Genomic DNA, 25,671 nt, shown 5'->3' on the forward strand with positions numbered 1-25,671 from the left:
TGTAGGCTGCTTTACCCAGTGCGGGAGCACACTACATTTAGTTCAATGGCACGATCGGCCGTGCTGTGATTAGACGTGCTTTTAAATAAAAAAAAAACACGATCAGAAGAGGCTGCCAAGGAACAGAAGATAAGTATAACTTTGGGGGTAATCTCTCATTTTTGAAGGGGTCACCAGGATAATGTTATATAATTCTGCACATTATGTAACATTTTTTAAGTTTACTGTCCCTTTAACGCCTTCAAATGGCGCACTTAAAATTTGGCTTATCCCACTTCTCTACTGAGATAGAACCAAAATAGGTCTCATGCTTACCAGATCATTTCCTTTCCTTCTGTATGAGGAGAGTCCACGGCTTCATTCCTTACTTGTGAGAAATACTGAACCTGGCCACCAGGAGGAGGCAAAGACACCCCAGCCAAAGGCTTAAATACCTCCCCCACTTCCCTCACCCCCCAGTCATTCCGCCGAGGGATGAAGGAACAGTAGGAGAAATATCAGGGTATAAATGGTGCCAGAAGAACAAAACAAAAATGTAGGTCCGCCCAACGGAGACTACGTTGACTCTCCTCATACCAAAGGAAATTATCTGGTAAGCATAATTTATGTTTTCCTTCTTAATATGACGAGAGTCCACGGCTTCATTCCTTACTTGTGGGAAACATATACCCAAGCTCCAGAGGACACTGAATGAACGGGAGGGCAAAAAGAATGCTGACCCTATTCTGAAGGTACCACATCTTGCAAAACCTTCCTCCCAAAGGCTGCTTCAGCCGAAGCAAAAACGTCAAACTTGTAAAAATTTGAAAAGTTATAGGAGGAGGACCAGGTAGCCACCCAACAAATCTGATCCATAAAGGCTGCATTCTTAAAGGCCCAAGAGGTAGCCACAGCTCTAGTTGAATGAGCCTTAATCCTCTGAGGAGGCTTGTGCCTCGCTGTCTCATAAGCTAAGTGAATAATGCTCCTCCGTCCTCAACCAAAAGGACAAGGAAGTGAACGAGGCTTTCTGCCCCTTACGCTTCCCAGAATAGACAACAAACAAAGAAGAAATCTGTCTAAACTCCTTTGTAGCCTGAATATAGAACTTCAAGGCCCGAACCTCATCCAAGTTATGAAGTAACCGCTCCATCGAAGAAAGATTAGGACACAAGGAAGGAACCAAAATCTCCCGATTGATGTTACGATCTGAAACAACCTTAGGAAGAAAACCCAACCCAGTACGAAGAACAGCCTTATCAGCATGGAATACTAGGTAAGGGGGCTCACATTGCAAGGCAGCCATCTCAGATACTCTGCGCACCAAGGCAATAGCCAGTAGAAGAAGAACCTTCCAAGCCAGTAATTTAATGTCAACAACATGCATAGGCTCAAACAGAGCCTTAAGAACCAGATTTAAACTCAAAGGAGGAGCTCTAGATCTAAACACAGGCCTGATTCTAGTCAGAGCGAGGCTCTTGTGCAGTAAAACAGGGACAAAATTGTCCCTTAAGGGAGCTAGCAGAAATGCCCTTCTCCAACCCATCCTGGAGAAAGGAAAGAATTCTGGAAACCCTGACCTTATGCCAAGGGAATCCACGCTCTTCACACCAGAATAAGTAGGTCCTCCACACCTTATGATAGATGCGGCGAGTAACCGGCATACGAGCTTGAATGAGAATATCAATAACTCTCTCCAAGAAACCTCTCTTGGCTAGGACTAAGCGTTCGATCTCCACACAGTCAGCCTCAGAGAATCTAGATTTTGATGAACAAAAGGATCTTGCACCACCAGATCCCTGCGACAAGGTAACCTCCACGGAGGAGATGAAGACATCCCCACCAGATCCGCGAAACACATCCTCCGCGGCCACGATGGAGCAATTAGAATCACTGATGCTTGCTCCTGTTTGATGCGGGCCACTACACAAGGGAGAAGTGGTAACGGCAGGAAATTGTAGATCAGACTGAACCTCCAAGGCACTGCTAATGCATCTATTAGCTCCGCCTGAGGATCCCTGGGCCGCGACCCATATCTGGGTAGCTTGGAATTATGTTGTCTGATTGGAATCTGAAAAAATGGGACAAACCCAGAAGAGGCCAATCCTTCAGAGCATTGAAGATCGCTCGAAGTTCCAAGATGTTGATCGGGAGGAGAGATTCCTCGAGTCCACAGACCCTGTGCCTTCCTGGCACCCCAAACAGCTCCCCATCCTGAGAGACTTGCGTCCCAGGATGGTATTAAGAAGGATGTCCCTTGGGACAGGTGATGCGGACAGAGCCACCAGAAGAATGATTCTCTTGACCAGTTGTCCAGAGAAATCTGTTGAGACAGATCCAAATGATCGCCGTTCCACTGTCTCAGCATGCACAGCTCAAGAGGTCTGAGATGGAATTTGGCAAAAGGAATGATGCCCGTGCAGGACACCATGAGACCAATTACCTCCATACACTGAGCCACAGAGGGCTTCTTATCCATGGGCTCCTTAAACGACGAATGGAGATAGCGCCATCCACCTTAGGGACGGAACCCCACAACTCTAATTGAGAGTCCAGAACCAGGAATAATTTCTTAAAAGAAGAAGGGGAAAAAGAAGAGCCAAGTCTTTCCCATTTGTTCTTAATAATGTTCGCCATCTTAACGGGAACCGGGAAAGTCTGTGGTACAACCCTGTCCTCATAGACCTTATCTAATTTAGGAATACAAGGTTCCTCAGGTAATTTAGGTTCTGGAACCTCCAAAGTAGCCAAAACTTCCTTTAGCAGAAAGCATAAGTGTTCAATCCTAAATCTAAAGTCTGCCGTTTGTAACTGCTCAATAAAGTCTGGCGGTAAAAGGGCCCCTCCAGATGGAGGAATAGGAGTGCTACGGGAAACTGCATGTGTATTAGGAGATGACTGTAGGGTGCGCACCTCACGGGACGGAGACTCCTCAGAGGTGGATGGCTCAGTAGTACTAAACATCTTAGCTTTCTTTGATAAAAAATACTTTATCAAGGCATGTGGAACATAATTGATCAGGCGGGTATACCGTGGCCTCCTCACAACATAGACAGGCATTGGATTTCGGTAAAGAGGGAGTACCCTCTAACGTATAAACCATAGCTTGAGCTTATAAATTGGACAGTAGAAAAAGAGAAATGGCACCTTTATACCCCCAATGGCTGGGGCACTCACCACCTCCTATGACCCAGGCCCAAAACGCTGTGTCTCCAGTAAACCGCACGGTCAGGAAAAAGAGAAGATCAGTGTGACCACACCCGGTCACATGGTGCGCTACACAGGACCGCCCCGCTGCAGTTAAAAGCGTGCCAAGCCTAACAGGCTGCGCAGCTAAATCAAAATGAAAGTAAAACCTGTACGTTCCAACATCTGCCTGAGCCTCATCTCACACATATCGCAGCATAAACACAATATTTACATTATGTGATTAATCCCCCCTGTTCAATAATCCCCTTCCGGAGACATTAATCCTTGATTCCATACAGATAAAAAGGAGTCACACTGTGACCCTGTCTTCTTGCGTTATCATAAGTGTATAAAATGAAACGATCTTACTGGAATCTATGCCGTGGAACAGAAACACAGCCTCTCAAGTTTGACAGTCTTGTAGCATCGCTCCTGACATGGACTTGAGTGAAAAAAAAGCAGGCAGTGAAACTCGTCAACACTGATTGCTTAATGAGCTGTTAATACGAGTCTGGATGTGTTCGCAGAAAGACTCTCCCTGGATCTCCAGACTAACATTCATCAATGCTCTCACTGAGAGGCTGACAAGACTACTTAAAACTCCAGTCCCATTCCGAAGGGTAGATACCCTCCATAAGGAACTACTCCGTATCTTCCGACACTTCTCTGCCAACCTCCTGTGACGAAAGGCAAAGAATGACTGGGGGATGAGGGAAGTGGGGGAGGTATTTAAGCCTTTGGCTGGGGTGTCTTTGCCTCCTTCCGGTGGCCAGGTTCAGCATTTCCTACAAGTAAGGAATGAAGCGATGGACTCTCCTCATATTAAGAAGGAAAACATAATTTATGTAAGAACTTACCTGATAAATTCATTTCTTTCATATTAGCAAGAGTCCATGAGCTAGTGACGTATGGGATATACATTCCTACCAGGAGGGGCAAAGTTTCCCAAACCTCAAAATGCCTATAAATACACCCCTCACCACACCCACAAATCAGTTTAACGCATAGCCAAGAAGTGGGGTGATAAGAAAAAAGTGCGAAAGCATAAAAAATAAGGAATTGGAATAATTGTGCTTTATACAAAAAAATCATAACCACCACTAAAAAAGGGTGGGCCTCATGGACTCTTGCTAATATGAAAGAAATGAATTTATCAGGTAAGTTCTTACATAAATTATGTTTTCTTTCATGTAATTAGCAAGAGTCCATGAGCTAGTGACGTATGGGATAATGACTACCCAAGATGTGGATCTTCCACGCAAGAGTCACTAGAGAGGGAGGGATAAAATAAAGACAGCCAATTCCGCTGAAAATAATCCACACCCAAACTAAAGTTGAAAACTTATAATGAAAAAAACTGAAATTATAAGCAGAAGAATCAAACTGAAAAAGCTGCCTGAAGTACTTTTCTACCAAAAACTGCTTCAGAAGAAGAAAACACATCAAAATGGTAGAATTTAGTAAAAGTATGCAAAGAGGACAAAGTTGCTGCTTTGCAAATCTGATCAACCGAAGCTTCATTCCTAAACGCCCAGGAAGTAGAAACTGACCTAGTAGAATGAGCTGTAATCCTTTGAGGCGGAGTTTTACCCGACTCGACATAAGCATGATGAATTAAATATTTCAACCAAGATGCCAAAGAAATGGCAGAGGCCTTCTGACCTTTCCTAGAACCGGAAAAGATAACAAATAGACTAGAAGTCTTTCGGAAATTCTTAGTAGCTTCAACATAATATTTCAAAGCTCTAACTACATCCAAAGAATGCAATGATTTCTCCTTAGAATTCTTAGGATTAGGACATAATGAAGGAAACACAATTTCTCTACTAATGTTGTTAGAATTCACAACCTTAGGTAAAAATTTAAAAGAAGTTCGCAACACCGCCTTATCCTGATGAAAAATCAGAAAAGGAGACTCACAAGAAAGAGCAGATAATTCAGAAACTCTTCTGGCAGAAGAGATGGCCAAAAGGAACAAAACTTTCCAAGAAAGTAATTTAATGTCCAATGAATGCATAGGTTCAAACGGAGGAGCTTGAAGAGCCCCCAGAACCAAATTCAAACTCCAAGGAGGAGAAATTGACTTAATGACAGGTTTTATACGAACCAAAGCTTGTACAAAACAATGAATATCAGGAAGATTAGCAATCTTTCTGTGAAAAAGAACAGAAAGAGCAGAGATTTGTCCTTTCAAGGAACTTGCAGACAAACCTTTATCCAAACCATCCTGAAGGAACTGTAAAATTCTCGGAATTCTAAAAGAATGCCAGGAAAAATGATGAGAAAGACACCAAGAAATATAAGTCTTCCAGACTCTATAATATATCTCCCTAGATACGGATTTACGAGCCTGTAACATAGTATTAATCACAGAGTCAGAGAAACCTCTTTGACTAAGAATCAAGCGTTCAATCTCCATACCTTTAAATTTAAGGATTTGAGATCCTGATGGAAAAAAGGACCTTGCGACAGAAGGTCTGGTCTTAATGGAAGAGTCCACGGTTGGCAAGAGGCCATCCGGACAAGATCCGCATACCAAAACCTGTGAGGCCATGCTGGAGCTACCAGCAGAACAAACGAGCATTCCTTCAGAATCTTGGAGATTACTCTTGGAAGAAGAACTAGAGGCGGAAAGATATAGGCAGGATGATACTTCCAAGGAAGTGACAATGCATCCACTGCTTCCACTTGAGGATCCCTGGATCTGGACAGATACCTGGGAAGTTTCTTGTTTAGATGAGAGGCCATCAGATCTATTTCTGGAAGTCCCCATATTTGAACAATCTGAAGAAATACCTCTGGGTGAAGAGACCATTCGTCCGGATGTAATGTTTGGCGACTGAGATAATCCGCTTCCCAATTGTCTATACCTGGGATATGAACCGCAGAAACTAGACAGGAGCTGGATTCCGCCCATACCAGAATTCGAGATACTTCTTTCATGGCCAGAGGACTGTGAGTCCCTCCTTGATGATTGATGTATGCCACAGTTGTGACATTGTCTGTCTGAAAACAAATGAACGATTCTCTCTTTAGAAGAGGCCAAGACTGAAGAGCTCTGAAAATTGCACGGAGTTCCAAAATATTGATTGGTAATCTCACCTCACCATGCTGAAGAGGTCGCATGTGAAAAATGAGCAAAGGGGATCGCATCCGATGCAGCAGTCATAAGACCTAGAATTTCCATGCATAAGGCTACCGAAGGGAATGATTGAGACTGAAGGTTTCGACAAGCTGAGATCAATTTTAGACGTCTCTTGTCTGTCAGAGACAGAGTCATGGACACTGAATCTATCTGGAAACCTAAAAAGGTAACCCTTGTTTGAGGAATCAATGAACTTTTTGGTAAATTGATCCTCCAACCATGATCTTGAAGAAACAACAAGTCGATTCGTATGAGATTCTGCTAAATGTGAAGACTGAGCAAGTACCAAGATATCGTCCAAATAAGGAAATACCACAATACCCTGTTCTCTGATTACAGACAGAAGGGCACCGAGAACCTTTGTAAAAATCCTTGGAGCTGTTGCTAGGCCAAACGGCAGAGCCACAAACTGGTAATGCTTGTCTAGGAAAGAGAATCTCAGAAACTGATAGTGATCTGGATGAATCGGAATATGCAGATATGCATCCTGTAAATCTATTGTGGACATATAATGCCCTTGCTGAACAAAAGGCAGAATAGTCCTTATAGTTACCATCTTGAATGTTGGTATCCTTACATAACGATTCAATATTTTTAGATCCAGAACTGGTCTGAAGGAATTCTCCTTCTTTGGTACAATGAAGAGATTTGAATAAAACCCCAGCCCCTGTTCCAGAACTGGAACTGGCATAATTACTCCAGCCAACTCTAGATCTGAAACACATTTCAGAAATGCTTGAGCCTTTGCTGGTTTTACTGGGACACGGAAAAGAAAAAATCTCTTTGCAGGAGGCCTTATCTTGAAGCCAATTCTGTACCCTTCTGAAACAATGTTTTGAATCCAAAGATTGTGAATTGAATTGATCCAAATTTGTTTGAAAAAACGTAATCTGCCCCATACCAGCTGGGCTGGAATGAGGGCCGCACCTTCATGTGGACTTGGGAGCTGGTTTTGGTTTTCTAAAAAGCTTGGACTTATTCCAGACTGGAGATGGTTTCCAAACTGATACCGCTCCTGAGGGCAAAGGATCAGGCTTTTGTTCCTTATTGTGACGAAAGGAACGAAAACGATTATTAGATCTAAATTTACCTTTAGATTTTCTATCCTGAGGTAAAAAAGTTCCTTTCCCTCCAGTAACAGTTGAGATAATAGAATCCAACTGAGAACCAAATAATTTATTACCCTGGAAAGAAAGGGAAAGCAAAGTTGACTTAGAAGACATATCAGCATTCCAAGTTTTAAGCCATAAAGCTCTTCTAGCTAGAATAGCTAGAGACATATACCTGACATCAACTCTAATGATATCAAAGATGGCATCACAAATAAAGTTATTAGCATGTTGAAGAAGATTAACAATGCTATGAGAGTTATGATCTGTTACTTGTTGCGCTAAAGCTTCTAACCAAAAAGTTGAAGCTGCAGCCACATCCGCTAAAGATATAGCAGGTCTAAGAAGATTACCTGAACATAAGTAAGCTTTTCTTAGAAAGGATTCAATCTTACTATCTAAAGGATCCTTAAAGGAAGTACTATCTGCCGTAGGAATAGTAGTACGTTTAGCAAGAGTAGAGACAGCCCCATCAACCTTAGGGATTTTGTCCCAAAATTCTAATCTGTCAGACGGCACAGGATATAATTGCTTAAAACGTTTAGGAGTAAATGAATTACCCAAATTATTCCATTCCCTGGAGATTACTTCAGAAATAGCATCAGGGACAGGAAAAACTTCTGGAATAACTACAGGAGATTTAAAAACCTTATTAAAACGTTTAGATTTAGTATCAAGAGGACCAGAATCCTCTATTTCTAATGCAATTAAGACCTCTAAGTAAAGAACGAATAAATTCCATTTTGAATAAATATGAAGATTTATCGGCATCAACCTCTGAGACAGAATCCTCTGAACCAGAGGAACCACTATCAGAATCAGAATGATGATGTTCATTTAAAAATTCATCTGAAAAATGAGAAGTTTTAAAAGACCTTTTACGTTTACTAGAAGGGGGAACAACAGACATAGCCTTCTTAATAGATTTAGAAACAAAATCTCTTATGTTAACAGGAACACTCTGAGCATTAGATGTTGATGGAACCACAACAGGTAATGTAACATTACTAAAGGAAATATTATCTGCATTAACAAGTTTGTCATGACATTCATTACAAACAACAGCTGGAGGAACAGATACCACAAGTTTACAACAGATACACTTAACTTTGGTAGATCCAGCACCAGGCAGCGTTTTTCCAGAAGTATCTTCTGACTCAGTGTCAATCTGGGACATCTTGCAATATGTAATAGAAAAAACAACATATAAAGCAAAATTGATCAAATTCCTTAAATGACAGTTTCAGGAATGGGAAAAAATGCCAGTGAACAAGCTTCTAGCAACCAGAAGCAATAAACAATGAGACTTAAATAATGTGGAGACAAAAGTGACGCCCATATTTTTTAGCGCCAAGAAAGACGCCCACATTATTTGGCGCCTAAATGCTTTTGGCACCAAAAATGACGCCACATCCGGAACGCCGACACTTTTGGCGCAAAAAAACGTCAAAAAATGACGCAACTTCCGGCGACACGTATGACGCCGGAAACAGAAAAAACTTTTTGCGCCAAAAAAGTCCGCGTCAAGAATGACGCAATAAAATGAAGCATTTTCAGCCCCCGCGAGCCTAACAGCCCACAGGAAAAAAAGTCAAATTTTAAGGTAAGAAAAAAATTGATTTATTCAAATGCATTATCCCAAATATGAAACTGACTGTCTGAAATAAGGAACGTTGAACATCCTGAGTCAAGGCAAATAAATGTTTGAATACATATATTTAGAACTTTATACAAAAGTGCCCAACCATAGCTTAGAGTGTCACAGAAAATAAGACTTACTTACCCCAGGACACTCATCTACATGTAGTAGAAAGCCAAACCAGTACTGAAACGAGAATCAGTAGAGGTAATAGTATATATAAAAGTATATCGTCGATTTGAAAAGGGAGGCAAGAGATGAATCTCTACGACCGATAACAGAGAACCTATGAAATAGACCCCGTAGAAGGAGATCATTGAATTCAAATAGGCAATACTCTCTTCACATCCCTCTGACATTCACTGCACGCTGAGAGGAAAACCGGGCTCCAACCTGCTGCGGAGCGCATATCAACGTAGAATCTAGCACAAACTTACTTCACCACCTCCATAGGAGGCAAAGTTTGTAAAACTGAATTGTGGGTGTGGTGAGGGGTGTATTTATAGGCATTTTGAGGTTTGGGAAACTTTGCCCCTCCTGGTAGGAATGTATATCCCATACGTCACTAGCTCATGGACTCTTGCTAATTACATGAAAGAAAAACACCAAATTTTCTTTTTTGAGTCAGATAGAGCATACAATTTTAAACAACTTTCCAAAATTACTTCTATTATCACATTTTTTTGTTCTTTTTGTATATTTTGTTGAAAAGCAGGAGTATAAGCTAAGGAGTGTGCATGACGTGTCTGCCGAACTATATGGCAGCAGTTTTGCAAGAATGTTATACATTAGCAAAAGCACTAGATGGCAGCACTATTTCCCGTCATGTACTTCTGTAGACTGTGCACGCTACCTACCTAGGTATCTCCAACAAAGACCACCATAAGAATGAAGCACATTTAATAATAAAAAGTAAATTAGAAACTCTGAAAATTATATGGTGACTAAATCATGAAAGAAAACGTTTGGGTTTTCTGTTCCTTTAAATGGACAGTAAACACTTTCAAAATGCACTACTGGGAGCTAGCTGCTGATTGGTGGTTGCACATATGAGCCTCTTGTCATCTGCTCCCCCAATGAATTCAGCTAGCTCCCAGTAGTGTATTGATGCTCTTTCAACAAAGGATACCAAGAAAACAAAGCACATTTGATAATAGAAGTAAATTGGAAAGTTGTTTAAAATTGTATTCTCCATCTGAATCATAAAAGAAAAAAAAAATGGGTTTCATGTCCTTTTAAGCCCCTGCTAAGCAAGGACTTGGTGTATAAATGGTGTAAATTACATGTTCTACATTGTGCAACACTATTGCGGTGCCTGGCTTCCCTCACACATTAAAAGCTCTAGCTGAATTATGAAAGATAAATCTTGGTTTCATGTCCATTTAATCTACTGTGGTCCCAGCTTTTAAAACCAAACATATAGATCAGTGTCGGTATTTTATGGGGGTTAACAATCTCTTTAAGGACAAAGACTGTGGAGCGTACACTTTAGTTGCTCTCCCAATAGCCACTCACCATTGGAAGGGACAAGCTGAGCAGCGTGTCTGTAATAAGATTCTGCTTGGCTGGTCTGATTCCTATAGCGAGCTAGAAGAAAAAAAGAAGAGAAGGTTTCGGGTGACGGTATCTAGTAGGTTTGCTTTGACGTGTGTCACTATATCCGGTTATCTGCCCTTCCTCAGGCTTCTTACCAATGTCTCCCAGATGAACCAGACAGTGCTGGCAGATGTAGGAACAGGAACTAGACTGTGGTTTCACCACCGTCCCACAGTGAATCTGCTTATTGCTGATAATCCCTAGCTGCGAGGACTTCACACGGCAAGGCAGATCCACGTTAAACACAGTGCAGAGCTCCTGTAAAAGCTGTGTGTGGGGGGGGGGTGGATAGATAATTATGTTATTAGAAACGTAATAGGAATACTTTAAATTATGTATACGCAAATGATATACACGCAAACGATATATATACGCAAACGATATATATACGCAAACGATATATATATATATATACGCAAATGATAAAGAACTGCATAAGACACATTCATTATTTGCTTAATGGACTTACAAGTACAAAAGTAAAAAGCTTTAAAAAGGGATATGAAACCCAAAAAATTATTTTGTAATTCAGAGTATACAATTAAAGGGACATGAAACCCACATTTTTTCTTTCATGATTTAGAAAGAGCATGCAGTTTTAAACATCTTTCTAATTTACTTCTATTATCTATTTTGTTTTATTCTCTTGATATTCTTTGCTGAAAACTAAAGCTTATCTAGATATGCTCAGTAGCTGCTAATTGGTTGCTGCACATAGAAGCCTTGTGTGATTGGCTCACCCATGTGCATTGCTTTTTCTTCAACTAAGGATATCTAAAGAATGAACCAAAATAAATAATAGAAGTAAATTGTAATGTTGTTTAAATTTGTATTCTCTATCTGAATCATGAAAGAAAGATTTTGGGTTTAGTGGCCCTTTAATAATAAAAAAAAAAGTTTGTAATTTACTTCTATTATGAAATTAGCTTTCTTCTAATGATATTCTTTGTTGAAGAGATACCTAGGTAGCATCAGGAGCGCTTGATGGTAGGAAACAGTGCTGCCCTCTAGTGCTCTTGCTAATGGATAACATTCGTGCAACACTGCTGCCATATAGTGCTCCAGAGACGTGCACGCTCCTAAACTTACATCCTTGCTTTTCAACAAAAGATACCAAGAGAACGTAGAAAATTTGATAATAGAAGTAAAATTAGAAAGTCGTTTAAAACCGAGTGCTCTACCCGAATCATGAAAGAAAACATTTTGGGTTTCATGTCCCTTTAATTGTGTTAGAGCATTTTATTAATGAACTATTTGCTTGTATCTAACCATGTGTTTATCCCCTACATGAAGTCTTGAGCTTCAGAGCAGCAATGCACTACTAGGATCTTGCTGAATACAGCAGGTGAGTCAATGACAAGAGGCATTTTTAACAAAGGATACCAAGAAAATGAAGTAAATTGGATACAGAAGTCAATTGAAAAATCTCTCAAAACCTCAGTTTAAAAAGGGATATGAAACCCATTTTTGTTCTTATGCGATTCAGACAGTGCATGACATTTTAAACTTTCTAATTCACTCCTATTATCAATGTTTCTTTGTTCTCTTGGTATCTTTTGATGAAAAGCAGGGACATATGCTTAGTAACCGGCCCATTTTTGCACTATGGCAGCAGTTTTGCAAGAACGTTATCCATTTGCAAGAGCAGTAGAGGGCAGCACTATTTCCTGTCAACTGCCTACCTAGGTATCTCTTCAACACAGAATATCATGAGGAAAAAAGCAAGTTTAATAACAGAAGTTGAAAACTTTTTTTAAATAGTATGTTGTGTGTAAATCACAAAAGAAAAATGTTCAGTTTCATGTCCCTTTAAATTTGATTTCATGTCCCCTTAACTACAAAAGTGGAGCAAACACCAGAAGTACAGTACAGAGGAGCGCTCACCTGTGTGTAAAATCCACTAGCTGCCTCCAAGAACAGTGACAAATTGGCCTGTACCTCACTGCGATTTGGGTTTGTGCGATTCTTCGCCTGGCCTTGCAGAGTTGTGATCTGGTTTTTGAAGGCATGATTCCAGCTAATAGAACGACACAACACGTTATCTAAATAAAGTACACACTATATGCTAAACACACTGTGCTCTGATCATTTTATATTTACATAGTAACTCCACAGCTCACATTAACCTTTTAATGCCATTAGGGCGTTGTATTCCGTCCGAATTTTGCTGGACTTTAGTGCTGAAGGACGGAATACAACGTCCTAACCACTTGGCTTTCCTGAAGCCACTGGCGCTTCCCTGATGGGATTGCGGTCTGGAGGGCATGCCTAGCATCATAGGGATGCCCCCCTGACGCAATCCCATCATTTAAATCTCGTGATCACGTGCACGATCGCGAGATTTCAATTTGTTTTCATCAGAACAGTTGTTCCGATGTAGACACGTTAACCCTGGCACGAAAGGGTTAACTTCTGTTAGACGTTTTGTGCTTTTGGAGAATGATCCCCTAAAAGGGACATTATACTTTAAATATATACCCATTAATATGTTTCCAATGGCTACAGAGAATTAAATGTATAGAAAAATATTTAATTTTTGTATTTTTTTTATATATATGAAACAAGTGTTTTTGCTCATAGAAAACAGAAACCGATTTAAATGGGCTAAGCTTGCAGAAAAAAACAGGCATTCCTTTAATTATTTCTGTATGTCCATACACAAAGACTGACAATGGGCAGCTGTTGATTTTTGTTTACATAGCTTTTCTTTAGAGAACACAAAAGTATTCATATTTTCAGAATAAGCGTTGGTTTTAATGGGTAAAGATCGGCTATTTTAACTGGCAAAATAAAAAAACATAATTTATGTAAGAACTTACCTGATAAATTCATTTCTTTCATATTAACAAGAGTCCATGAGCTAGTGACGTATGGGATATACATTCCTACCAGGAGGGGCAAAGTTTCCCAAACCTTAAAATGCCTATAAATACACCCCTCACCACACCCACAAATCAGTTTAACGAATAGCCAAGAAGTGGGGTGATAAGAAAAAAAGTGCGAAGCATATAAAATAAGGAATTGGAATAATTGTGCTTTATACAAAAAAATCATAACCACCACAAAAAAGGGTGGGCCTCATGGACTCTTGTTAATATGAAAGAAATGAATTTATCAGGTAAGTTCTTACATAAATTATGTTTTCTTTCATGTAATTAACAAGAGTCCATGAGCTAGTGACGTATGGGATAATGACTACCCAAGATGTGGATCTTTCCACACAAGAGTCACTAGAGAGGGAGGGATAAAATAAAGACAGCCAATTCCTGCTGAAAATAATCCACACCCAAAATAAAGTTTAACAAAAAACATAAGCAGAAGATTCAAACTGAAACCGCTGCCTGAAGAACTTTTCTACCAAAAACTGCTTCAGAAGAAGAAAATACATCAAAATGGTAGAATTTAGTAAAAGTATGCAAAGAGGACCAAGTTGCTGCTTTGCAGATCTGGTCAACCGAAGCTTCATTCCTAAACGCCCAGGAAGTAGAAACTGACCTAGTAGAATGAGCTGTAATTCTTTGAGGCGGAATTTTACCCGACTCAACATAGGCAAGATGAATTAAAGATTTCAACCAAGATGCCAAAGAAATGGCAGAAGCTTTCTGGCCTTTCCTAGAACCGGAAAAGATAACAAATAGACTAGAAGTCTTACGGAAAGATTTCGTAGCTTCAACATAATATTTCAAAGCTCTAACAACATCCAAAGAATGCAATGATTTCTCCTTAGAATTCTTAGGATTAGGACATAATGAAGGAACCACAATTTCTCTACTAATGTTGTTGGAATTCACAACTTTAGGTAAAAATTCAAAAGAAGTTCGCAACACCGCCTTATCCTGATGAAAAATCAGAAAAGGAGACTCACACGAAAGAGCAGATAATTCAGAAACTCTTCTAGCAGAAGAGATGGCCAAAAGGAACAAAACTTTCCAAGAAAGTAATTTAATGTCCAATGAATGCATAGGTTCAAACGGAGGAGCTTGAAGAGCTCCCAAAACCAAATTCAAACTCCATGGAGGAGAAATTGACTTAATGACAGGTTTTATACGAACCAAAGCTTGTACAAAACAATGAATATCAGGAAGAATAGCAATCTTTCTGTGAAAAAGAACAGAAAGAGCGGAGATTTGTCCTTTCAAAGAACTCGCGGACAAACCCTTATCTAAACCATCCTGAAGAAACTGTAAAATTCTCGGTATTCTAAAAGAATGCCAAGAAAAATGATGAGAAAGACACCAAGAAATATAAGTCTTCCAGACTCTATAATATATCTCTCGAGATACAGATTTACGAGCCTGTAACATAGTATTAATCACGGAGTCAGAGAAACCTCTATGACCAAGAATCAAGCGTTCAATCTCCATACCTTTAAATTTAAGGATTTCAGATCCGGATGGAAAAAAGGACCTTGAGACAGAAGGTCTGGTCTTAACGGAAGAGTCCATGGTTGGCAAGATGCCATCCGGACAAGATCCGCATACCAAAACCTGTGAGGCCATGCCGGAGCTATTAGCAGAACAAACGAGCATTCCCTCAGAATCTTGGAGATTACTCTTGGAAGAAGAACTAGAGGCGGAAAGATATAGGCAGGATGATACTTCCAAGGAAGTGATAATGCATCCACTGCCTCCGCCTGAGGATCCCGGGATCTGGACAGATACCTGGGAAGTTTCTTGTTTAGATGAGAGGCCATCAGATCTATCTCTGGGAACCCCCACATTTGAACAATCTGAAGAAATACCTCTGGGTGAAGAGACCATTCGCCCGGATGCAACGTTTGGCGACTGAGATAATCCGCTTCCCAATTGTCTACACCTGGGATATGAACCGCAGAGATTAGACAGGAGCTGGATTCCGCCCAAACCAAAATTCGAGATACTTCTTTCATAGCCAGAGGACTGTGAGTCCCTCCTTGATGATTGATGTATGCCACAGTTGTGACATTGTCTGTCTGAAAACAAATGAACGATTCTCTCTTCAGAAGAGGCCAAAACTGAAGAGCTCTGAAAACTGCACGGAGTTCCAAGATATTGATCGGTAATCTCACCTCCTGAGATTCCCAAACTCCTTGTGCCGTCAGAGATCCCCACACAGCTCCCCAACCTGTGAGACTTGCATCTGTTGAAATTACAGTCCAGGTCGGAAGAACAAAAGAAGCCCCCTGAATTAAACGATGGTGATCTGTCCACCACGTTAGAGAGTGCCGAACAATCGGTTTTAAAGATATTAATTGATATATCTTCGTGTAATCCCTGCACCATTGGTTCAGCATACAGAGCTGAAGAGGTCGCATGTGAAAACGAGCAAAGGGGATCGCGTCCGATGCAGCAGTCATAAGACCTAGAATTTCCATGCATAAGGCTACCGAAGGGAATGATTGAGACTGAAGGTTTCGACAGGCTGTAATCAATTTTAGACGTCTCTTGTCTGTTAAAGACAAAGTCATGGACACTGAATCTATCTGGAAACCCAGAAAGGTTACCCTTGTTTGAGGAATCTAAGAACTTTTTGGTAAATTGATCCTCCAACCATGATCTTGAAGAAACAACACAAGTCGATTCGTATGAGACTCTGCTAAATGTAAAGACGGAGCAAGTACCAAGATATCGTCCAAATAAGGAAATACCACAATACCCTGTTCTCTGATTACAGACAGAAGGGCACCGAGAATCTTTGTGAAAATTCTTGGAGCTGTAGCAAGGCCAAACGGTAGAGCCACAAATTGGTAATGCTTGTCTAGAAAAGAGAATCTCAGGAACTGATAATGATCTGGATGAATCGGAATATGCAGATATGCATCCTGTAAATCTATTGTGGACATATAATTCCCTTGCTGAACAAAAGGCAATATAGTCCTTACAGTTACCATCTTAAACGTTGGTATCCTTACATAACGATTCAATAATTTTAGATCCAGAACTGGTCTGAAGGAATTCTCCTTCTTTGGTACAATGAAGAGATTTGAATAAAACCCCATCCCCTGTTCCGGAACTGGAACTGGCATAATTACTCCAGCCAACTCTAGATCTGAAACACAATTCAGAAATGCTTGAGCTTTCACTGGATTTACTGGGACATGGGAAAGAAAAAATCTCTTTGCAGGAGGTCTCATCTTGAAACCAATTCTGTACCCTTCTGAAACAATGTTCTGAATCCAAAGATTGTGAACAGAATTGATCCAAATTTCTTTGAAAAAACGTAACCTGCCCCCTACCAGCTGAACTGGAATGAAGGCCGTACCTTCATGTGAACTTAGAAGCAGGCTTTGCCTTTCTAGCAGGCTTGGATTTATTCCAGACTGGAGATGGTTTCCAAACTGAAACTGCTGCTGAGGACGAAGGATCAGGCTTTTGTTCTTTGTTGAAACGAAAGGAACGAAAACGATTGTTAGCCCTGTTTTTACCTTTAGACTTTTTATCCTGTGGTAAAAAAGTTCCTTTCCCACCAGTAACAGTTGAAATAATAGAATCCAACTGAGAACCAAATAATTTGTTTCCCTGGAAAGAAATGGAAAGTAGAGTTGATTTAGAAGCCATATCAGCATTCCAAGTCTTAAGCCATAAAGCTCTTCTGGCTAAGATAGCCAGAGACATAAATCTAACATCAACTCTAATAATATCAAAAATGGCATCACAGATGAAATTATTAGCATGCTGGAGAAGAATAATAATATCATGAGAATCACGATTTGTTACTTGTTGCGCTAGAGTTTCCAACCAAAAAGTTGAAGCTGCAGCAACATCAGCCAATGATATAGCAGGTCTAAGAAGATTACCTGAACATAGATAAGCTTTTCTTAGAAAAGATTCAATTTTTCTATCTAAAGGATCCTTAAACGAGGTACCATCTGATGTAGGAATGGTAGTACGTTTAGCAAGGGTAGAAATAGCCCCATCAACTTTAGGGATTTTGTCCCAAAATTCTAACCTGTCAGGCGGAACAGGATATAATTGCTTAAAACGTTTAGAAGGAGTAAATGAATTACCCAATCTATCCCATTCCTTAGCAATTACTGCAGAAATAGCATTAGGAACAGGAAAGACTTCTGGAATAACCGCAGGAGCTTTAAAAACCTTATCCAAACGTATAGAATTAGTATCAAGAGGACTAGAATCCTCTATTTCTAAAGCAATTAGTACTTCTTTAAGTAAAGAGCGAATAAATTCCATCTTAAATAAATATGAAGATTTATCAGCATCAATCTCTGAGACAGAATCCTCTGAACCAGAAGAGTCCAAAGAATCAGAATGATGGTGTTCATTTAAAAATTCATCTGTAGAGAGAGAAGATTTAAAAGACTTTTTACGTTTACTAGAAGGAGAAATAACAGACAAAGCCTTCTTTATGGATTCAGAAACAAAATCTCTTATGTTATCAGGAACATTCTGCACCTTAGATGTTGAGGGAACTGCAACAGGCAATGGTACATCACTAAAGGAAATATTATCTGCATTAACAAGTTTGTCATGACATTTAATACAAACAACAGCTGGAGGAATAGCTACCAAAAGTTTACAGCAGATACACTTAGCTTTGGTAGATCCAGCAGGCAGAGGTTTTCCTGTAGTATCTTCTGGCTCAGATGCAACGTGAGACATCTTGCAATATGTAAGAGAAAAAACAACATATAAAGCAAAATAGATCAAATTCCTTATAAGACAGTTTCAGGAATGGGAAAAAAATGCCAAACATCAAGCTTCTAGCAACCAGAAGCAAATGAAAAATGAGACTGAAATAATGTGGAGACAAAAGCGACGCCCATATTTTTTGGCGCCAAATAAGACGCCCACATTATTTGGCGCCTAAATGCTTTTGGCGCCAAAAATGACGCCACATCCGGAACGCCGACATTTTTGGCGCAAAATAACGTCAAAAATGACGCAACTTCCGGCGACACGTATGACGCCGGAAACGGAAATGAATTTTTGCGCCAAAAAAGTCCGCGCCAAGAATGACGCAATAAAATGAAGCATTTTCAGCCCCCGCGAGCCTAACAGCCCACAGGGAAAAAAGTCAAATTTTTGAGGTAAGAAAAAATATGATAATTAAAGCATAATCCCAAATATGAAACTGACTGTCTGGAAATAAGGAAAGTTGAACATTCTGAGTCAAGGCAAATAAATGTTTGAATACATATATTTAGAACTTTATAAATAAAGTGCCCAACCATAGCTTAGAGTGTCACAGAAAATAAGACTTACTTACCCCAGGACACTCATCTACATGTTTGTAGAAAGCCAAACCAGTACTGAAACGAGAATCAGTAGAGGAAATGGTAAATATAAGAGTATATCGTCGATCTGAAAAGGGAGGTAAGAGATGAATCTCTACGACCGATAACAGAGAACCTTATGAAATAGACCCCGTAGAAGGAGATCACTGCATTCAATAGGCAATACTCTCCTCACATCCCTCTGACATTCACTGCACGCTGAGAGGAAAACCGGGCTCCAACTTGCTGCGGAGCGCATATCAACGTAGAATCTAGCACAAACTTACTTCACCACCTCCATCGGAGGCAAAGTTTGTAAAACTGATTTGTGGGTGTGGTGAGGGGTGTATTTATAGGCATTTTAAGGTTTGGGAAACTTTGCCCCTCCTGGTAGGAATGTATATCCCATACGTCACTAGCTCATGGACTCTTGTTAATTACATGAAAGAAAGGTAAATTTGTAAACAATTTTAAACACTACAACAGGTAAAGTGCCAGACACATTAAAAAAAAAAAAGGGAGAAACATTTACAGTGACTTTAAGAATTAGATAACACACAATACCGGCACTTTTATACTTACAGATCCTGTTCCACCTTCTTGTCCAGTGCATATTCCAGATCAGTTACCAGCATCTTTTGATACAAGTCCTGAAGAGCCTGACGGGACGTCCACACCTCTGCTGTGCCAGGCTTGGAATCTGCCCAGCAGAACAAACATTAAAGTGACGCTCAATTTTCAAGTAAAAATACTATTAAAAACAGGGGCACTTACATTCATGAAAGTTTACATTTCACCCGTTTTGTTAAAATACTTACCTTTTCTTCTTGAAGCCGGCGAAGCGATTCCCCCTCCTGCCACTCGTCACTTCATACGTCAGCAATGGACGAATCCAGTTTTCTCCAATCATGGCGTTGCCTCAGGCAATGATTCCCCTGGGGGGAAAGCTGTGATTGGAGGATGCCATATTCGTCATTGCTGACGTAAGAAGAGACAAGCGGCAGGAGGGGGAATCGCTTCGCCGGCTTCAAGAAGAAAAGGTAAGTATTTGAACAAAACGGGTGAAATGTAAACTTTCATGAATGTAAGTGCCCCTTTTTTAATAGTATTTTTAAAAACCAGGCACTCATTCTTGAAAGTTTACCTTCACTTTAAGATATTAAAAACGTAAATACTTACCCTGCCTGTAATCTCACGCATCTGATAACTGTTAAAGGGACAGTCTACACCTTAGTCTTACCTTAGATTAAGCTGCACATATCCTCCTGCACCCTTTCTATATCATGCAGCAGAAACTGGAAAAAAAAAGAAGTTATTTTCAAATGAAAATTGTTTCTGACCACTTTGAAATGGCTGCCAAGCTCCCCCCACTGATGACATCACGATCTGTGCTGCATATGGTATCCAATCAAAAAAGGCTCCCTAGCTAGATTCAACAGACTGTCAATGCTATTAAGCAGAGTGCCTAGATACAGCCCAGATTGTAATGTTATCAGTGGGCGGAGTTAGGCAGTCATTTCAAAGGGGCCAGAAACAATATTCATTTTAAAATAACTTTTTTTTACGGTTTCTGCTGCATGATATAGAAAAGGTGCAGGAGTCTATTTGCAGCTTAATCTAAGGTAAGAATTTAACCCTTTGAGTGCTAAGCTTTTTTAAAGGGTTTTTTTTTTCTTCCCACTGTTGGAAAGGTTAGGCGAGTACCTTTCCAACGGTGGGTCCTGGGGGTCTGTAGCTGCTTAGATGCCTGAGATACAGGCTTCTAAACAGCATGCCCCCTGCTCATATACTTAACATTATTAAGTATAAATAAAGTTGCGCGGCGACGTCACTGGCATAACGTGAAGCCCCAGTGATGCCTGTCACTATGCAGGCCCGATCGCCGAAGTAGGAGCGGGTGGGATCCCCCAGATCTCCTTCAAGGTGGGAGAGTGCTAGCGATGACTCAGAGACGTCGTTAGCACCAGAGTGGGAAACTCTACAATGGCTCAGAGTTGTCGTTAGCACTCAAGGGGCTAAAGTGAAGGTAAAGTTTTACCGATCTGTATACACTAATGAATAAGTCATATTGTAAATTACTAAAATTGCTAACTTTTTTCCACAATCGATTATATATTTATATAATAAACCACTTTTACTTTTCCCTACCATTACCTTCCTGACTCCTCCCAACAGTCATTTCCTTATCTTAGAGACAATGACGTATAGAGTGGTTCCACCCGCTCTATATGTGTCTGCAAAGCGCGTTCACAAGGATCCAACAAAATGCGCATAGCACCGACTACTCAGCAATGCGCATGCGGTAATCTTCTATTATAGGAAATTCAATAACAAAAGAAATAGTCATGCGCGAAACGGGAGCGTGCTCGTATTGAAAGACTGACAAATAAACCTGAACGCATGCGCAGATCATCCGTGAGGCGGATGACGTATAGGCTGTAAAGAAAACGTGACCAGAGATTGAAAAAAAAAAAAATATGGGTTGAATTCGACAATAAAGTATAAACGGAAAAAAATGAGTTTACAATTAGAATTTTAAAAACTGATGAATGAAACTCATATTCATTTAGGGGAACAAGTGATATTAGATTGTGAGATAGAGTTAACTTTACCTCACTTTAAGATGACTAAGGTGTAGTAAGTAGACTTTCCCTTTAATTCTACACAAACAACTTAAAAAATGCAACAAAGTAGTAAAAAAAAATTGTTCCTGTCAACAGGTTTGTTGCGGCTATAAATCTGACCATATTTCTTGTCCTTTGAGCTGGGTCTCTTCAATACATCTCAGATATGTTCCACTGGTTGGAAACCACAACATAAAACTTAGAGTGTAAATAATTGGCAGATAATAAACGTACCTGACATATCTGCTTTCAGGACTTCAGCCTGCCTGTAACGGTTAAAAAAAAAAGTAATGACATTAAATAAAAACAGAAGGGAACAGGAGCAGCGTTCAAAATGTTCAAGTAACTTTCTTTTACTTAAAAAACATGTCAAGTAATGATCACTTGTAAAAGCAATAGTAAAGTCAAAATTAAGCTTTCGTGATTCAAATAAAGTTTACAATTTTAAACACCTTTACAATTTGTTTAGATTATTGAATTTGCTTAAAATCTCCTTGTATCCTTTGTTGAAAAGCATACTTAGGTAGGAGATAGCTGCCGGTTGGAGGCTGCACCAACATGTCTCTTGTCATTGCCTCACCTGCTGTGCCCTACTAACTTCCAGTAGTGCATTGTTGCTCCTTCAACAAAGGATACTAAGATAATGAAGCAAATTAGTTTAAAAACAAAAATGAGTAAATTTGAAAATAGTTTAAAATGTGCTTGCTTAATCTAAATGCTGAATCTTAATCTAAATGCTGAACATTTAAAGGACTATGAAACTTCAAATTTGTCTTTCATAAATCAGATAGAGAATGCGACTTTAAACGACCTTCAAATGTACTTCAATTATCAATTTTTCTTTGTTCTATTGGTATCTTTTGTTGAAACGCAGGAACGTATGTTTAGGAGCCGGCTCATTTCTGGAGCACTATACGGCAGCAGTATTGCAAAAGCACTAGATGTCAGCCCTATTTCCTGCCATGTTATGCCCCAGATGCTACCTAGATATCTCTATAACAAAGAATATACTGTAATGGGAACAAAGCAAATTTTATAACCTAGGTAAATTGGAAACTTTTTTAAAATTGTATTCTCTGTCTGAATCACAAAACAATTTTTTCGGGTTTTATATTCCTTTTAATTTTTAAATCACTATCCCTTTGAGTCTGTTCCAATGGGAACTATTTAACAGGTTTATCAAAACAAAAACAAAAAAAACCCAATAACAATAATTAACTTTTACTAAACATAGTGCAATTCATATTTATTATGGCTACAAACCAATAACATTTGTAAAAAATATATCGTAATACAGCAAATAATTTACACAATAATATGTAGTATTTATAAGATTATGTATAAGTACTTATCACTAACAAAAAATAACTATGAAAGGAAATAATATATATATTTTTAAAAAGTGTGTATATATATATATATTTATTTTTTATTTTTAAGACAAATGAAAAATGTTTACTGACAAACTTTAATATATGCATCATTATATACACAAGCAAGGATAGCAAACCCCAAAATTGTATTTTATGATTCAGATAGAACATACAATTTTAAACAACTTTCCTATTTAATTCTATTATCAAATTTGTCTTCATTCTCTTGTTATCCATTGCTGAAGGGACAGCATTGCACTACTGACAGGAAGCTGAACACCACAACTATTTAGCCAATCACAAGAGACAAATGTGTGCAGGCACCAATTAGCAGCAGCTGCCACTAGTGTAGGATATGTGTGTATTCATTTTTTAACAAGGGATGCTAAGAGAACAAAGCACATTTGAAAATAAAAGTGAATATAAAAGTGTCTTAAAATGACCTGCTCTATCTGAATCATGCAAGTTTAATTTTGACTTTCCTATCCCTTTATATACTACATTGCATAATATCTACATACAATATACAGGTGGCCCTCGGTTTACAACGGTTCAATTTGCACCGTTTCAGAATAACAACCTCTTTTTTCAGTCATGTGACCGCTATTGAAAAGCATTGAGAAGCAGTGCATTGATTAAAATAGCCAGTAGGTGGAGCTGCCCGCTTGTGTTGCAGCAAAGATATGCAAGCCAAGCAAGCTGAAATTAATCAGTTTAAACAGACCTGAGCTATCGAGCAGATTGCAAAGGAACAAGATCTTCCCGTCTATAAATCAGTCCAGATTGGAATGCATAGAAAGAACCGTTTGCAGAAAAATGCAAGTAAAGTCTGTGTTGTGTGATTATTTTATTAGGTTTATAATGCTGTTTAGCATTTAAAGTCTTCATTTCAAAGCTTTAAAAATAATGTATTAGGTGTTACCTATGACAATTTTGAGAGGGGCCTGGAACCTAACTCCCTCACTTCCCATTGACTTACATTATAAACTGGGTTTCAATTTACAAAGGTTTCGATTTACAACCATTCCTTCTGGAACCTAACCCCGGCGTAAACTGAGGGCTACCTGTATATGTTTAAAAAGTATTTAAAAAGGGACCTTCTAGTGCATACAATGCTGGTTCTTTAGAGCATGTCATTTTTGCACAGCGGACACGCCAACTTTATGGGTTCCCTGGTGTGGCGAGATTATCCAAGATGTCAGTACTGCGAGGTCACTCAGATTTTTAGAAAGGCATATTTTACCTTTAGAGCCATTTAGCTCGCTATGAAAGGTTTGGAGAGTGAAAAAGAAAAAAATATATGTTTTTTTTTGACAAAATGCATACCTCTATTAGTTAATCATTAGTACAGGTTTAAGAACAAATTTTATTTTGGTTAACATAATTCATAAAATGTGTTCACACTAGACCATCATGAAGGTATAGGTAGACGAAGCATTGGCTAATGAGTTGGATGATGTTACACTTAAAGGGATACTAAACCCAACTTTTTTCTTTCATGATTCAGATAGAGCATGCAATTTTAAGCAACTTTCCAATTTATTCCTATTATCAATTTTTCTTTGTTCTCTTGATATCTTTATTTGAAAAAATAGGCATCTAAGCTAAGGAGCCAGTCAATTTGTAGTTCAGCACTCTGGACACCAATCAGCAAGCACAACCCAGGTTGTGAATCAAAAATGGGCCGGCTTCTAAACTTACATTTTTGCTTTTCAAATAAAGATAGTAAAAGAATGAAGAAAATTTGATAATAGGAGTAAATTAGACAGCTGCTTAAAATTGCTGCTCTATCTGAACCATGTAAGAAAAAAAAATTGGGTTCAGTGTCCCTTTAAACTTTATATGTATTAAAACTTAATCTAAACTTTGCACTGTTTTGTATTTCATTGCATATACAGTAATATATTTGGGATTATCATTTTACAAATTCTGATTTGATAGCTTCTGTGTAACATTAACAAATTAGGGTCATACATTGTAAAGTTGTGTTTATTTTACAAAACACATTGCACTTTGTATTTGCTCTATTTAAAATAAAACTGACAGATTTAGCTTCCCAGTGAGCTTTGTTGCTCTCTATTGGCCCTATAATACAAAATTCTCTAGTTTCAGGATAAATTATAGTGTGGATGTCACAGGGGCCGAACTCACTGAATTCTATAAGCAAAAGGACAGAACATGGAAGTCCCAGAGATTTGAGAGATCCCTTCCATAGAAAGTAACGAGGCTCTCTGGGATACAGAATTTCACAAAGGAGAGTGCAGTTAAAAGGAGAACATCTGTAACTGATAAAGTCTCAATTTGCAGCAAATACATTTTAAACTGAAATGCTTTAACTATAATTTAACTTACTTTTGCCTCTAGTTTAGTATATATTACTTTGTCAGTTAAATAAGTGTATTGTAAAATTGAGAAAACTTCACCTGCAAACAGTATTTCATGAGAATTGTGAGAGCTTTAGACATAAAACCTGGGAACTACCCTCTCCCACCCACTTTCTGAAGCCAACATTTTATTTTCCAATAGAGCAAATACAAAGTGCAGTGTAATTTGTAAAAGATATAAATAAAAATAAAAAAAAAAGTATGATCCTAATTTATTAAAGTAACACAAACTTTCAAAGTGTAATCAGAATTTATGAAATCACTGCTCTATTGAGAATATAAATGCATTAAAATACAAAACAAAGTGCAAAACTTAAATATAACAACTAAAAAAGACCACATCGCCATTATATTCAATGCAGCTCGCTCCTGCTCTGTCTGACAGCAGGAGCGAGCTGCATTGAATGTAATGGCGCGGTCG

The 25,671-nt window shown here is 39.0% G+C and overlaps 1 protein-coding gene across 9 annotated transcripts in view; it reads right to left on the bottom strand.

The window, feature by feature from the left end:
- Nucleotides 1–25,671, bottom strand: part of SMG7 (SMG7 nonsense mediated mRNA decay factor) — a 167,513-nt gene that overhangs the window by 119,910 nt on the left and 21,932 nt on the right. For 7 of the 9 annotated variants that reach the window (XM_053693976.1, XM_053693971.1, XM_053693977.1 and 4 more), the window contains exons 2-6: nucleotides 21,728–21,759; nucleotides 19,452–19,569; nucleotides 12,542–12,674; nucleotides 10,753–10,924; nucleotides 10,577–10,648 (exon numbers count right to left, since the gene is read on the bottom strand). In XM_053693976.1, coding sequence (XP_053549951.1) covers nucleotides 10,577–10,648; nucleotides 10,753–10,924; nucleotides 12,542–12,674; nucleotides 19,452–19,569; nucleotides 21,728–21,759 — 527 coding nt within the window. Of the gene's footprint in view, nucleotides 1–10,576; nucleotides 10,649–10,752; nucleotides 10,925–12,541; nucleotides 12,675–19,451; nucleotides 19,570–21,727; nucleotides 21,760–23,977; nucleotides 24,130–25,671 lie in introns of all 9 variants that reach the window. The other 2 variants (XM_053693970.1, XM_053693974.1) reach the window with 2 other exon arrangements.

Source organism: Bombina bombina, chromosome 10 (genome assembly GCF_027579735.1).
Source record: "Bombina bombina isolate aBomBom1 chromosome 10, aBomBom1.pri, whole genome shotgun sequence".
NCBI lineage: Eukaryota > Metazoa > Chordata > Amphibia > Anura > Bombinatoridae > Bombina > Bombina bombina.